The sequence below is a fragment of the Vicugna pacos genome, chromosome 10 (genome assembly GCF_048564905.1).
Source record: "Vicugna pacos chromosome 10, VicPac4, whole genome shotgun sequence".
NCBI lineage: Eukaryota > Metazoa > Chordata > Mammalia > Artiodactyla > Camelidae > Vicugna > Vicugna pacos.
This window is the reverse complement of record NC_132996.1, coordinates 6,501,806-6,518,453: the sequence shown is the minus strand read 5'-3', so window position 1 is coordinate 6,518,453 and position 16,648 is coordinate 6,501,806. Positions and strand designations below refer to the sequence as shown.

Below are 16,648 nucleotides of genomic sequence, written 5' to 3'. Positions count from 1 at the left end.
CTTGCAGTGATCAAGAGAGAAAACTGCGAGACAAATGTGAGCAGCTCTGAACATGAGTCCGTAAGATAATATTTGGGGGAGTCTATGTGGAAAATAGCTTCCTACTGGGTACGTGCAAAGTACCTGCTCGGGCTCCCACTGCAAATCAGGCCAGGTGATCTTTCAGTAAAGTTTAGTAACTTCTTTGTTTGTTTCTTTTGTTGATTTATATATGTATATATATTTTTATTGAAGTATAGTCAGTTTACTATATTATGTCAATTTCCGGTGTCCAGCACAATGCTTCAGTCATACATATACATACACACCTTTGCTTTCGGATTTTTTTCATTTTAAGTTACTATAAGATACTGAACATAGCTCCCTGTGCTATATGGTAGAAATTTGTTCTTTATCTGTTTTATATATATTAGTTAGTACCTGCAAATCTCAAACTCCCAATTTATCCTTTCCCACCCCCTCCCCACCCTGGTAACCGTTAAGTTTGTTTTCTATGTCTGTGAGTCTGTTCCTGTTTTGTAAATAAGTTTGTCTCTTTTTTAGATTTCACATGTAAGTGATACTATATAGTTCAGTAACTTCTAAACAGGCTACACTTTGCTAAAATGCAGGTTCAAACAAACAGATTCTACAAAAGCAAACTGATAAAACAAATTATGTCTTAACTGAGAATGGCTCAAACTGCCTCTAAACAGGTGTCTGGTCAGATAGTCCGGACAGGGTCACAAGGAAACAGATTACGCCTTTCATGAAGTAGTCAGGTAAGGTCATGGGGAAGACCTTGGAAGCGTGGAATTGCACACGTGGCCCATGTCTGCTCTCCTCCAGTACAGTGGTCAGGGAGCGTGGGCTTTTAGAGTTAGACACAGCTGTGATCAGATTTTTCAGCCACGTGCCTTTAGAGAAGTTACAATCAGTCTGTGCGGTAAGGGCTGTTGTTGTTCTCATTTTACCGATGACAAAATGGAGAGTCAGAGAGATTAAATGTGTGTTAAGGAAATCACATATGCAAAGTACATAGCATAGGGATGAGCAGCAAGCATCTGATAAACCATAATTTATTTATATCATCAACGGCAAGATCTGCAAACAAGCCATTTCTTAACATTCATAAGAACCCATGGAGCTATGACAAAATATAATGCATCCAGCCTCTCTTGTATGTAGCGCTCAACTCTGGATGAATTCCTAGTCCTTTTGGAGACAAAAATGTAAGAGTCAAAACCAACGCTCCCGAGAATTCCAAAAAGGCTCAGGTGAAATTAGATATTTCAAAGGGAAGCATGATCCTTCAAGTGTGGGGTAACATTATTTAGTGGAACCCATGTGGACTGAAAAAGCAAAGTACAGGAGCTCTGTGCTGTCTAATACGTTGACTTAAACAACTGTTTCCAATTCACTGCTAATTCTCAAGACATATGCCAAGCAAAAACAAAATAAAACAAAACCCAAAAATATCAATTAAAAAAAGAAAGAAAGAACGAGACTCTGCTTTTAGCAATGCATGCTTTATTTCACCTTGGGAATCCACTTACAAGTATTTTCATATTTTAAGTTTTTTTAAATTAACATGTAAATTCACTTGAAATGAGACGTACATCAGAAATTGACATAAAATTCTAAACTGACTATACTTCAACTTTAAAAAAATGAGATGTTGGCAGTAGTTCATTGGCCAGATGTAGCACTATAATTTTGGTTTTTTTGAAAGAAAAAGTGAAGCTGGCAGGTTGATTTAATTCTGTCTTTGGCTCACAGGCCGACACCATACATATAATAAATTAGAAGTGGGTATTCGCCTATTAACCTTTGAGTTATAAACAGATGACTGATAGTGGGTTAATAGAGCAGAGTTTAGAGAGTATAAGATATAAAAAGTTCCTATAAAAATTACCTTTTCAAAGGGTCATGTTAGTTGGATTTACATAGTAAAAGAGATGTTATGGTGTGTAATTTTAACCTCTGGCTCTTCTTTCTGTATCAAGAATGAGAATCTTTCTATATTAAGTCAACAGCGGAGGCCTCTGGACAGTCATGGGCACGTTTGGATATGGACCCTCAGGAAGACATAAAGGAACTGGAAAAGTTCAGCAAAACTACTTATGCAGACTGACAGGGAAGAGGCCAATCCCTGATGCATAGAGGTAATTTTAGGGTAATTAAAGGTAACATTGTTCATTACCCCAAACAGACAAACATACAAATACACTCAAAAAACAGTTTAGAGACAGAAGTCATAGGTCTACATTGAGATACGAAAAGGAAGTTCCAAATTTAGAAGAATGCCTTTGCTGAAAAACCATCTCTGGTTCTGATCTCTTTGTCTTTACAATTATTCTTAGTCTCCAGTCAAGGAGAAGCCAGGCACTATGCTTGCTCTCTTTCGTCGGTATCAAAAACAAAGTTCTGGATTTTCTTTTCTTTTTTTTTTCTTTCCCATTGATTTGCTGTTTGAGGCCAAAATTCGGCTCAGCCCAGGCTTAAGTTTAAGGCGGCTGAAGTCTCATGCTAACAAAGCAAAAAACTATTGATATAAATTCAGTATAAAATTTGAATTTTAATGGGTGAAAAACTTTTGAATATGGCTTCTCCCCATTCTCTTTAAAGATCTGCGGTTTCTCAGGCCTCATTCTGGAAATTCCATCTAATTGTTAGATTTCTCTGCTGTGGAGCCAGCTCTGTGTGGAGCCAGATGATATGGGTAATAAGTACAATTTGTTTGGTTTAGAAGATTCAAGGCACACGAGTAAAACTTTCAGGGAAACTCCTCTGTCTCTTATGAAAAAGGGTTAATATGAGAGGGAGAACTTGGGAGGCGCTCTGAGAAGCTATATGTTGGAGCTCACAAAATCTTTGTTAAAGTTCTCATTATGTGACTCTCACAAAACAAATCAGTTGCCTTCAAACAGAAATATGTGCAGCCTTTCCAAAGGGCCATAGAACGTTGATAGTTTTAAAGGAATTAATTTGCAGGCCCTCAACTGTCCAAAAACTAATTTCCTTGAAAACAGATCTTTTGCTCCTAGACAAAATAATTCCCCACTCTCACTCAGCCATGCTGCAAACAATCAATCAGAGATTCACTTTTAATGATTAATCCAGGTACCATAGACCCTGAGGGACTTCCTATAGTCCCCTGCCCTAACAGACATTTCTGTTGAAGACGAAGTCGAATAATAGAAATAGAACATGCCGGTTCGTGTTGGGACATTCTGAATTTAGATGGATGGCTCAGTGTGGTTATAGGAACAATGATCATTTTTGTTTAATGTGCTTTGCTTCTTCACTTGCCAACAATTGTCAAAGAATGCATCCGTCCTGAATGAAGGGATGCCGAAGAAGGCATCAGGAGGGAGAAAAAAACAAACAACTCAATCCAAAAATGGGCAAAAGACCTAAACAAGCAATTCTCCAAGGAAGACATACAAATGATTAATAGGTACATGAAAAAATGCTCAGTATCACTAATTATCAGAGAAACACAAACCAAAGCTACCATGAGGTACCACCTCACACCAGTCAGAATGGCCATCATTCAAAAATCCACAAATGACAAATGCTGGAGAGGCTGTGGAGAAAGGGGAACCCTCCTACACTGCTGGTGGGAATGCAGTTTGGTGCAGCCACTGTGGAAAACAGTATGGAGATTCCTCAAAAGCCTAGGAACAGGCTTACCGTATGACCCAGGAATCCTGCTCCTGGGCATGTATCCAGAAGGAACCCTACTTCAGGATGACAGCTGCACCCCAAGGTTCAAAGCAGCATTATTTACAATAGCCAAGACATGGAAACAGCCTAAATGTCCATCAATGGATGACTGGATAAAGAAGAGGTGGTATATTTACACAATGGAATACTATTCATCCATAAAGACCAACAACATAATGCCATTTGCAGCAACATGGATGTTCCTGGAGAATGTCATTCTAAGTGAAGTAAGCCAGAAAGAGAAAGAAAAATACCATATGAGATGGCTCATATGTGGAATCTAAAAAAAAACCCAAAACATAAATGCAAAACAGAAACAGATTCATAGACATAGAAAACAAACTTGTTGTTGCCAAGGGGGTGAGGGGGTGGGAAGGGACAGACTGGGATTTCAAAATGTAGAATAGATAAACAAGATTATACGGTATAGGACAGGGAAATATATACAAGATCTTCTGGTGGCTCACAATGAATTGTTGACAATGAAGATATGTATGTTCATGTATAACTGAAAAATTGTGCTCTACACTGGAATTTGACACAACATTGTAAAATGACTATAACTCAACAAAAAAATGTTAAAAAAAAAAGGCATCAGGAGGGAATACTGACTACAGAAGTCACTTTTCCACATATTTAAATGTGATTCTTTCAAAGTATTCTTAATACTCATCTCTTGGATGTATCATTAGCTTAAAAGAAAGACATCTCAAATGGGCAAAGCAGAAAAAGTAAGTGAAGAAGATTCTTTTTAATGTGACTTGGAATCGTTTCCAGGACTCAAAATTTTCACAGGATATTAACTAAAACAAATGAGTAAAACTTCTATGTGATTTCTTTCAGATTCGGTATGGGTAATTCAGGAAGGCAGTCATCAAATCACATCAAGAAATATTTATTCCAACTGTCGTCATCTCCATTGTAATTTTATTCCATAAAATCTTTAATAAATCATATAACCTATTAACAAAAATGAAAATAATATTCTGGCTGTCATAGCAAGTTATTTTTAGCAGGACAGACCTTATTCTTCCACTAAATACATAACAAAAGTGTGGACATGATTCATTCCACTAAAAATGCATTTCTAATAAGAACTGTCTGTCATATATTTAAATTTTGTTTTCCAAAATTTGTATGTATTTGTTATTTTGAACAATGATGTTCAATTTATGTAGTTTTATTCAAATGTACTGTTAATAAATGTAATGGTAACTCTTTCCAGAATATTTTGAATACCTAGAGCTGGATAATAACAGACAGTAAAACAAATTCTAAAATTTCATATGTACATATACATGTTGCACATCTGTTATATAATGTGTGTGTGTGTATGTATATGAATATATAAAATACAGTGATTTATAACAGACCTTACAATAAAAAGCTATTAAAATAGGAATCACATTTGTGGAGGAAATTGGACTGATAAGTTTCAGGAGAAAAGAAAAGATGTAGCTATTCTAAATGTTAAAGAAGTTTTTCACTTATCTTTTTAAATAGGTGATAGAGCACATAAAATCATAGCATTTAGAGGCCCCTAGATAACGTTTAAAGGAGCAATTTAAGAGTTCTATTTTTAAATGTCAATATTTACACCATGCAGAAATTACATCTTTTAAAAATATTTAAACTGCACAAGAAATATTTTAGATGCCAATTTTAAAATGTGCGACGAGCATAGAATTTTCCAAATGTCTTTCAGGTGAAAAGGAAGTGAAAGAATTTGAAGACCATGAGTTTGAAGAGAGGACTGATTGCCTGCAGCCAATGTCTCGGGTCCCTGTGAGGCAGCCCAGACCTCAGCTGGTGCAGCCTCTGTCGTCCTTGTTCCCTGAGCCTCTAAGGGGCTTGACTACTAAAAAAACAAGACTAGAAGGATCTGTGCTGGCGTGTTTGCAGTTGCAGTGTTTATTTCTTGGCGGCAAAGTTAGGACTGATTTTTAAATCTTTCTTACATTTTTATATGATTATTTTCTAACATGCCTATACGCAGTTGACCCTCAAACAAAGTGGCAGTTAGGGGCACCAACCCTCCACGCAGTCGAAAAACTACATGTTACTCAACAGTGGGCCCTCAGTACCCACGGTTCCACATGCACGGATTCACCCAGCCTGGGGTCATGTGGTCCTGTAGTCCATACTTAGTGACAATAATCCACGTAAGTGAAACCGCACAGTTTAAACTTACATTGTTCACAGGTCAAACATATCATTTTACAGTAAGAAGAGAGAAGTTATTTCTGAAGGGTAGAGCAGCAGCCTTGGCGAGAAACCTCAGCAGAGACACCAGCCTCTCTAGCCCCGTCAGGGCTCACCCTGCCGTGAGCTGAGGCTGGGCTGCTGGGAGCCAGTTTAGAGTCACAGGCAGCACTGTGGGGGGCGGGGGGTGTGGCTCCCCTGAGTTTACGCACAAAGCCAAGCGTGGCTTCCTCATCTGAGGCTGTGCTGGTCTCCGCGGACCAAACTAGTCTGGAGAATGAAATACTTGTTTTGGTGCATCATGTCTGGTGAGGAAGAAAACATTATGCTTTTTTGCTTTGTCTTTGCCAAAGTCTTTAAACAAAATTAAAGTCAAGACATGGCCTCTCTCCTTGTGTCATCCAGCGATTTTTTTGAGTCATGTTTCTAATGAGAAAAACTGCTAATTGTCAAGTTCTAGGATGGACTTTTCAAGATTTTTTTAAACTGCTACCCTCTTTTAACAGTGAACTAATTTCATATGTGAGATTGATTTTTAAAAGACAGTAAGAGTAACATACTATTAAAGAGATTCGTGTTTTCAGAGAGGCTTATCTTTTCTCTGCCTTTAAACCTTCACAGAGGCAGGGCATTAAGCAAAGGGTGCGCCCATTCAGAGGCTCTAGGTAACTGGTAAAGACAGTGGAACCACACAGAGAGAGCGTGAATGGAGAGAAATGATCTGTATACCTCACTCCTACGTGAGCTGACAAAAATGCGTGGTGAACATCAAGGACTGTCCGGATCCCTCAATCCCCATAACCCTAAAGCACACCCTAAATGACAAGAATGCCCAGCAGAGCGTGGGTGGGGAGTGCTGTAAGGCCGGTCAGATAACCTTGGACGGAGTTTAGTCACATTGTGCAATGCATTCTGGGACCATGATGATTCTGGTTGGACGCGATTCATCTCAGTTTGGGCCCACCTACCCACTCCTCACTCCACAAGGTCATGCTTTATATTACAGTGACTACACTTTCCTCTCCTATTAGTTTACATACTAATCGAGGGCAAGATTACTGTCTGAAGTGTCTTTGCATTTTGTGCTCCATCTCCATCTCCATTCTCAACCCTCCTCTATACAGCATTTGGTACAAAACAGGGACTCAAAAGATGCAGACAAGTGAATGAAGGATCGGATAAAGAATTTCACAGTCTTCAGCAGCTTAGAGAGGTCTGTGAACAAACGGGCAATAACAGAAATAGATATGTTGAAACCTAAGCAGTGACATTTCATCAAAATTAAATATCAGTTAAAAAAATAACCAGATTTCAAGGGGGAGGGTGTAGCTCAGTGGTGGAGTACATGTCTACATGCACAAGGCCCTGGGTTCAATCCCCAGTACCTCCATCAATAAAATAAATAAGTAAACCTAATTACCTCCTCCTGAAAAAAAAAAAATTTGTGGACAAAAATAATCAGATTTCAAAGAGACTTCTCTCGTTTAAAGATGGCATAGTTCTCAAAAGAATGTGACAATGAATATATGTATGTTCATGTATAACTGAAAAATTGCACTCTATACTGGAAATTGGCACAACATTGTAAACTGACTATAACTCAATTCAAAAAAAAAGATGGCGTAGTTCTCTGACTCCCCAAGTCCTGGGAGTAAAGAAGTAGGAAAGAAGGAGACAGGGTGGTAAGAGATCATTTGCTGCCAGGGAGGTAGGGAAAGCAGGGTCCTCTGTCCTGGGAGCCGCTGGAGGGTTCCAGCCACCACGTACCTTCCTCTCCCTGCCTGGATGGACAGGAGCCAAAGATAGACGGGCATATGACCTACCGTGCTGGGGGTTAACAGGGTTCCTTCAGTGACACAGGTGCCGAGAAACTGCACAGGAGAGACCCCCAAAGTGTGGAGTGTGGAGACATGCTTTCTCACAGCATAAAGAATAGAGAAAATAAAACTAACATTTATCTTTGCAAAACACTGTATTTGATGAATCAGGCCTGACTCCAAGCGGCATGTAGATGGGTAAAGGAGAAAAACACATTCTAAACAACAAGAATGTCCAGCAGAACGTGGGGAGCCCTGTGAGGCGGGTAGGATAACCTGTGCACGGAGTTTAGAGGGGCACACGCGTGCGTGCGTGCGGGCGTGGGTGACTTTGGACTAGCAAACCTTCATCCTCTCCAAAGGCGGCAGAAACCACGCAGACAATGGCAGCATCTGACACCGTCTGTCTCCACTGACCTTTTATTCAGAGACGGCTCCAAGTGCCCTCTCAGTGACTACTTCCTTCATCTCTACAAGCTTTTGCTTTGCCTGTTACCTTGGCCTAAAATCTCTCTTCCTTCATTGCCTTCCTTCCCAAATCTTACTCATTCTGTCATATACAGCCGAGATGCGATCTTACACATAACGTCCCAGAGACCTAATCTGAATTAAATATCGCTTTCTCTGCACATTGCCTCTGGCCCTCCCTAGTAGTTCCATTTCTCTTCATACCATGTTTATTAACACATGCACCTGTCTCTTAAGTCAAACTGTGACTTCCTTTATCTTATCCATCTTTCTGACCTCTCTGAGGCATATCACCATGCTCTGATGATAGAAACAGAGAAGACCTGGCTTGTAAGAGCGCAGCGTACCTGGGAACCTGATCCCAGCTCTGTTGTTTACCACTTGATCTTGGACCTTTCTATACCTCCATTTCTCCATCTGAAAAGGCACTAAGATCTTCTCAAGGTTGTGATAAGTGGCAGGCATAATAAAGGTGCAATTCCTAGGATACAGTAGATCATCTCCAAATGGTACTGATCACAGCTTTTACAATATAGAATTGTACTAAAGGGCCGGTTGAAAAAAACATATAAAATTATCCACTGTCTATGTTACCTAATGCAGTGTGACCATGCAGTGGGAGCCTGTGAATGCACCTTGACTTTGACTTGCAAGGGTGAAGCCCCGCTGGGTAAAGGCTTACCTTGAACTCCTTCTCAATGTTGGCCAGCACGGCCAGCTCATTGCTGAGCTCTAACGCTGTCATGACGGGATCTTCACTGGACAGGGACAGGTAGGCTGGGCTGGCCAGGCCCTTGTAGGCATTAATTCTGGACCTCGAGTGGCTAAAGGAGTCGTGCTTCTGTTTCTGGTTGCACTCGCTGCACTTGCAGAAATAGTCGTGGGGCCGCTCGATCCGAGCGCCCTTCCGCAGGAGGGTGTGCACGATCTCGTACTCCTGGCAGTGGGCGGCCAGGATGATTGGGGTCACGTCGTGGGAGAAGCGGGTCCCGTCCTCATCGTAGGCGTAAAAGTCATCCTGCTGCAGCTCAGACTGACTCGGGCTGGTGGCTAGCCGCCTGCCCTCAGCAAAAGCCGGGTGACTGAGAATGGCTTCCACAATGCGAACATAACCTTTACTAATAGCCAAAAGCAAGGCATCCCCAACGCGAGAGAGATTTTCTTTTCTGAGAAGAAGTTCTGTGATTTCCAGATGCTCGTTGGCCACCGCCAGCTGCAGGGCATTCTGGCCCATGTAATCCACACAGTTGACATTGAGGGAGAGGCATTCTTCTAACATCTTCCTTACCACGGGGATGTTGCCGTATTCCGCTGCATCTAGAAAGCGTTCCTCTTCGATAGACAGGCTTGTTGAGTGATCATTAAACATGTACGCTGGTCCTCGGTTAGCTAGCCTTCTCCCCTTCTCACGGGGAGCCGTCTGCCGCCGGTGGGCCAGTCTATTGTCAGTGCCCCGGCTGTAACAAAATAGAAAGATTGTGAACAAATTGTATTAAAAGCATTTCAGTGTGCCAAATGACCTGCCAGTCATCTAATGCAATCCTCAAGTATATTAGATGCTGTCTCTAGTCTCCTCATCTCTAGACCAGCTATAATACAAATGAGGATGCATTTGTCTATTAATGGATTCCAAGAACTTCTCCTTTAAGACAGCCAAGCACTTTGCAGATGTTAGCATTTTCCTTTGGGGTGGAGACTCCTGCAATTGCCCTAATCTCTCAGTGCCATCACAGAGGGATTAACATGTATTTTTCTTCTAAGTGAAGTAAACCAGAAAGAGAAAGAAAAATACCATATGAGATTGCTCATATGTGGAATCTAAAAAAAAAAAAGAACATAAATACAAAACAGAAACAGACTCATAGACAGAATACAAACCTGTGGTTGCCAAGGTGGGGGGTGATGGGAAGGGATAGACTGGGAGTTCAAAACTTATAGATACTGATGGGCATATGTAGAATAGATACACAAGATTACATGGTATAGCACAGGGAAATATATACAAGGTCTAGTGGTAGTTCACAGTGAAAAAAATGTGACAATGAATATATGTATGTTCATGTATGACTGAAAAATTGTGCTCTATACTGGAATTTGACACAACATTGTAAAAATGACTGTAACTCAATAAAAATGTTTAAAAAATAAAGTAAATTTAAAAATAAAAAATAAAAAACAGTTACCGTGACAGAAAACAAAAAACCCATGTATTTTTCAATTGCAGAAGGCATAGCTGTAAGAAAGATCCATCATTAGTCACTATGCTGACATCGAGTGTAAAAGTATAAAAAACAAGTAGAGAAAATAGCAAATCCATTCAAATCAACACATATTTATTGAGTCCCTCCTAGTTCAAGGTCAGGCATTATATAAGGCCAAGAAAAAGCAATGGTAAAAATGAAAGAAAAATATTTTTATATGGTATGTTACGTCTTTATAACTCTTGTAGTCCAAAGGGGAAAATGGGCATTTAGCACATTACCTTATCAGCTGTTCAATTGCCATGATAAACCTATAGCAGGGGCATCTAAACTACCTTCCCGGAGAAAGTGATGTGGTGAAGGTGGAAGGACAGTAGGAATCAGGTGAGAGTGTGACAGTGTGTTGGGGAGAGTGGGACGGACTCAGGTGCAGGTGGAGAGCTTTTTCCAGCACAGGGATCGACTAAATGCTGCGGCATAGGTTTCATCAACAGGGACAATTAATGGACTGGACTCTACCAGGCATTGTTCTAAAAATCATTGGAAACTTGAGAAAGCTGTGATTCAAGTAGTAAGTGAGAAGGAATGAGTCTGTGATGGAGATTGTGGTCAAAGAGGTGGCTAGACTTCGATGCTGGCTTTCAGTCTGTGATAAGAGTGATTCCTCCCCTGATCAAAATGCTGCCATGAGGATGTTTCTCCTTATTGAGTCATAACTTTATGTCTTAAGGTCTTTCGAGCTTGAAGGGCTGAAGCTTTGTCACTATCACTAACCAGAAACCCGAAGAGAACAAGTTCCTGCAGAACACGGAAGAGCCAGGTTACAAGGGGAGCCTGAAAAGAAGAAAGGTGTGACTGATGATGGATGCGATAGATGCTTCCTTTCTTTATAAATGTTCTAGAAGTCACCCCTGTTTAAAGACTGTCACAAACTTTCCAGAATAAAAAGAATTTAAATAGACCCAAACACCCTTAAACCATCTTCCCCTCCAACGCAGCCATGCCTAGGGAACCTTTCTTTCCACACTGACCCTTATTCATCCTGATAACAAATCTCCGGGCAGTGTTGACCATAGCAGTGGGATGCCCAAAGAAGTTAGCAAAGTGTCAGCAACCCAGAGGTAGGTTGTGGTTCCCTTAGGAGGTGAAGAGTATGCTGCCATATTCACAACTTTTTTTTGTAGATTTTCCTTCAACAGTGAACCCTTTAGCCAATCACAACCTCTTCAGAACTAACTAGGCTGATGTTTTACTGAAGAGCTAACTTGGTAAATTAAACAAATGACATCAACGGCCATAGCCAACATACGCCACAATAATAATAATAATAGTAATAATAATAATAATAATAAATTCTAAGATACATGTTTAAATACTGTATACGTAACTTTTATTCAGTAATAAGGAAATGACGTCTACATCTATTTTGTTGTCTATGGCTTTTGCTTTGTATCCAATTCTATTTTTAATTTTATCCAAGTTACACATGTGTATGTTTGAAAGACTCTAAAAGCTTGTTACAAAAGAAAGCAACCCCTTGTTCTGTATTTTCCCCACATCCTGATCCCCAGAGGCAATGTGTCTCAACTATTTTAGCTGATTATTTTATCATTTAAATCCTTATACCCACATAACTTGGTAATACTCTTATTTTTTTTTTATTTTCCAGATTTGGTATTTCCTACAGACTTCCTGTTATGAAAGTTGAGTATCTAGCTCACTTTTGTAGTCTCCCACCTACCTTCACACCTTTCGCTCTCTCTCACACAACAGACACACACACACACACACACGCTTCATGGTCCCTTGTCATTCCAGTACAGTTATATCATGACTTTTGTCAGGTAGCTATTTACACTATGACAGTATAGGTACTAATGACATGTAGTATATAAGAGACAATGGTATCTTTTCTGAGATGGCTTCCCTGTGTCATAAAACCCAGTACTTAAAAATCCTCTTTCTGTATTCATATGCTATGTAATTAAGACATTCAACAAAACTCCTCCTTCAATATAAATCTGCTTTTAGTATATTCAACATACTATGTGTTTTTTTCCATTTTAGTTTCTATTTTTTGTATATGTGTATATATATATATATATTTATTGAAATATAGTAAGTTTACAATGTTGTGTCAATTTCTGGTGTAGGGCTTCAGTCATACATGAACATACAAGTATTTGTTTTCATATTCTTTTTCACCATCAGTTACTACAAGATATTGAGTATAGGTCCCAGTGCTGTACAGTATGAACTTGTTGAAGAATCTCATCACAACCCTCTGATCTGTTCATCCGGACCAGTTGCTGTCCAGACATGGTGACAGTACGTTGTCTTTGAATCTTTCTTTCAGCGTCATTCCAAGGATTCTATTTGCTTTGCTTTTGTGTTGAGTTCCTTATTTTCTGTATCCCATCTCCTTCCTCAGTTTACCGCTGGAGGGTGGAGCACATCCTCTAGTAGCTGACTGAGGAAACAGGCATAGGGAGTAAATTTCTTGAAATACTGCATGTCTAAAAAGGACTTTGTCCTATCGCCAAACTTCATTGGTTGCTGGGTGGGTAGAGAATTCTAGGCTGAAAATAAGTGTGAAAGCCTTGTTCTCTGAGGTTCTTGTTTCTGTTAGTTGTTATCAAGGAGTAGGATTCTGGAAATTCTCTTTGTCTCTGGTGCCCTGCAATTACATGATTTTTTTAATTGAAGGAATCTCTTTTCCTCTATCATTCTGGGTACTCAGTAAATCTCTTAATGTGGAAAAATATGTCCTTCTTTCCTGAGAAAGATTTTTGACTTTTTTCTCTGATAATTTTGTTTCCTGCTTACAGTGTTCCTTGTTTCTATTAATGCCTTTTTTTTTTTTGATGTTGGCCATTCTGGAATTATCCTTTAATTTTCTTATCTTTTCTTCCATTTCCAATTATTTACCTTTTTGCATTATATTCTGAGATATTTCTTCAATTTTATCCTCTGGTATATCTTTTGAAAAAATTTTCCTGCTATTACACTTTTAATTTTTAAAACACCTTTTCTGTTCTTCAAATTCTTTTTATAATATCTTTTCTGCTTTCAAAGACACAATATTTTATCTAATTCTGGGGACACAAGTGATAAAAACTCTACACAGATTAGAACATTTCAGAGAATTTACTCCTAAATTGGTTTTTAAATTTTAAAAATATTTTTATTTTTCATGCTTGTGTTATATTTTATATTAACATTTTTCCTCAAATAACTAGTGATCCTTAGTAGATATTCCTTTCCATTAAAAATAAATAAATATTACTTCTACTGTCTTTCCAAAAAGCATGTAATTTTCTTTTACAAGAATCAGCCAGAATCTAATGTTGATTTTGGCAAAAGGTGACTTTTGATTTAGAGGTGAGTTTCCACAAGAGCAGCTTTATTTCAGAGTTAACAGGATGGATGACGTGGAAGAGACAAGAAGTCACCAAGATTTGCTGCAGTAACAATCATCTATCATCTTCCTTCTGAAATTCTGAACCCTCATCCCTTTTCTCTGTCACTTTTCTGGCTTCTAATAACCTCTTTCGCCTGTCACTTCCTCTCTTCTCTTCTGTATCTATTACTTTCCACAGTTTCTGTTGTGGACAAGAGGAAGCTCAAAGATGAGGGGGAGGGGAAGCACCTGCTGAAAGTGGAAAATGCTTTGAAAAAGAAAAACTACAAAATTACAGGAGAAAAGAGCGAGGATTAGGGGATTTATCAAAGTGAGAGGAAATTATTGGGAGTGGAACTATTTCTGTGTAACTAAAAAAAAAAAAATTGACACAAAATACTACCAATTTACCAAAAGACCAAGAACCAAGCCCATTTTCATTTTTTTTCTTCCCTAAGATTGGGAGATGCAATTTGTCCAGTCTATTTCATGGAATTATTTCTAGGGTCAATTGAAATTATAAATGTGGAAAGCACTTACATTTGGATTTCATTTTTACAGCCACAGGAACATACACTTACATGAAGAAGGACACTGACTTTATCATAATTTTCCACTTAGAAGACCCATGCAAAGCGAAGGACTGCAGTAATAATGGTTGTAACTGGGTTTTGTCTTTTTACAGAAGGAAAAAAATTATAATTAGTAACTTTACTCATATCTCAGTTTTTAATCTAGTGTCCAATGTTTAATTTTTTCCTGTAACACTTCTAAACTTACAGTGAGGTCAGATAAGCCTGAGTCATGACATCTTTAATTCTAGTATTTTAAAATAATGATTTATGATTTCAATGCTATTAATTTGAATAATGACAAGTTCTAGCCTGTCAAGCCACTGATCCTAAGGACATATCTTATTTCCTTCTAAACTGTTATGGCTTCTATACCTGTGACCTCCATCCTTCTGAAGAAACAGCAGACATTTCCAGAGGAAAGGTTTTCTTAAGTTTTAAAGCTTCTCCTATCTCTGTCATTGCTGCTACAAATTTTATATGATATGCAATGACATAAATTTAAGACAAATTTTTATAAAAAGGCCTGGGTTGTTGTCATCTCTCTAGCACTCTGTCAGCAGGAAGGCTGGATACGGACTGTTTACAGAGGCATGTAAGGTGGCTTTAGGAGGGTAAGTATCCCACGCGAGGGGCTGGCCACACTCCTTGCGTGGGGAGTGAGATTCGAGGAAAGCTGCTTGCCCGTTGACAGAACCCATGCCCGCTTTGCTGTCTCCAAAGAAGCAACAAAAGGCTCTACGTACAGTGTTTGGTCACAAGTCATGCTGCTTAATCCCTGACTTTCAACCACAAAAGCAAAATGTGTAAAACTACTTTTTAAATGACAAACATTTGAAGCCGTTCAAGAAAGATACTAGATGTTGTCAGATCATATTACCACCCAGAGAGGGGATTTTATGAGGCTGCATTGTAGAACTGTACGTTCACAGCAGATGTCACCTAGAAAAATCCTCTCCCAGAACAAGGCACAACAGCCCCAAACACCGTGTCAACAAAAGAGACATTTTCATTCCAAATAACGGGCCCCCTTTAGCAAAGCTGATTCTTCTAGTTAAGGAAAATATTGATTAAGAATATTTCCTCATCCCTTTCTCCATAGTGGCTGTGGCTGAATGTTTAGTAACCTGCATTTTCATGTCTGGATTTTCACAATCTGTTTTACACAATACACACATACCAGTCCTGGAAAGAGTATAAGTAGCCACTCTCCCCATGGCACCCAAATACTGACTAGGTCATGAAAACAAGGGTTTTTACATACCTCATTTTTCCTGATTCTTTTTGCTGATGAAGTAGTGCCTGCTGCCCCAGATACTGAGAGCAGGAATAATGCATCTCTATTGAAAATGCCAGCAACACAAATTAGCTTCTGAGTTGAATGAACTTGAGGCTAGAACATATGCAGTAATTTCCTCTACATCCTGTTCAAATATGATGCACTCTTATCAAAGGGAGCTGCTCCTATACAAACGAAGCTCCATATTAAGTATCTAGCTTCACATTTTTATTTTTGCTTCCAAAACCCTTGAAATATTTACATAAAGCACAATTCCACTAAAGGAGTGTTGAAAACGTAAATGGCACACAACTATTCCACACGGCATGGAAGAGCCACAGAGCAGACTTACAGATTCATCCTAGGAAGATGAAAGTAAAGAAAATTCCAGAGTGTGTATTTTACTACATGCACAATTATCCATGGAGAAAATTAGATTTGGATATTTAGAGATTAACCAACAAAACAACTAGCAATTTCGCCTACTACTTTAGAGGATGAATGATAAAAAGTAATTTTATTCTAATTTTATGACAACGACACTGTTTTTACTCAACTTTCTCTGGCCACACGCCCTTGGTCCTTCCTCTGGATTAGGGAGCAATGAACAGTTAGAGTAGATTTCCTTCTTCCTCCCAGGAGAGCAAGAACTGCTTTGCCTTATTTGCCACTGGATCCCCAGTGTTTAGGAGAAAGGCACACCCCAAGCACTGCAGACACAACCATCAAGTGCATGAATCCTTCTTATTAAAGGAATGAAAATCAAAGCCTGTTCATTCCCTATGAAGCCAACAGCAAAACACTATGATACATAAAAAAGGAACACAACTTAAAGATTGAACCACAATGTGTCCTATAGTACATGTAACAGTTTGTATTCATTCAAATAAGAAGCAAGCCAAATAGGCAATGAAGGGAGCCGAAATGCTCTATTTTAAATGGCATCCTAGTAACTTGTTCAGAAGCGGAGATTTTCTTTCCTTAAGGGCAGCACTAATATT

At 39.1% G+C, this 16,648-nt stretch overlaps 1 protein-coding gene across 2 annotated transcripts in view; it reads right to left on the bottom strand.

Moving 5' to 3' along the window:
- The window catches only part of TRPC6 (transient receptor potential cation channel subfamily C member 6), a 97,297-nt gene that overhangs the window by 29,532 nt on the left and 51,117 nt on the right, over positions 1 to 16,648 (bottom strand). For both annotated transcript variants that reach the window (XM_072968918.1, XM_072968919.1), the window contains exon 2: positions 8,878 to 9,652. In XM_072968918.1, the coding sequence (XP_072825019.1) occupies positions 8,878 to 9,652 (775 nt within the window). The remainder of the gene's footprint in view (positions 1 to 8,877; positions 9,653 to 16,648) is intronic.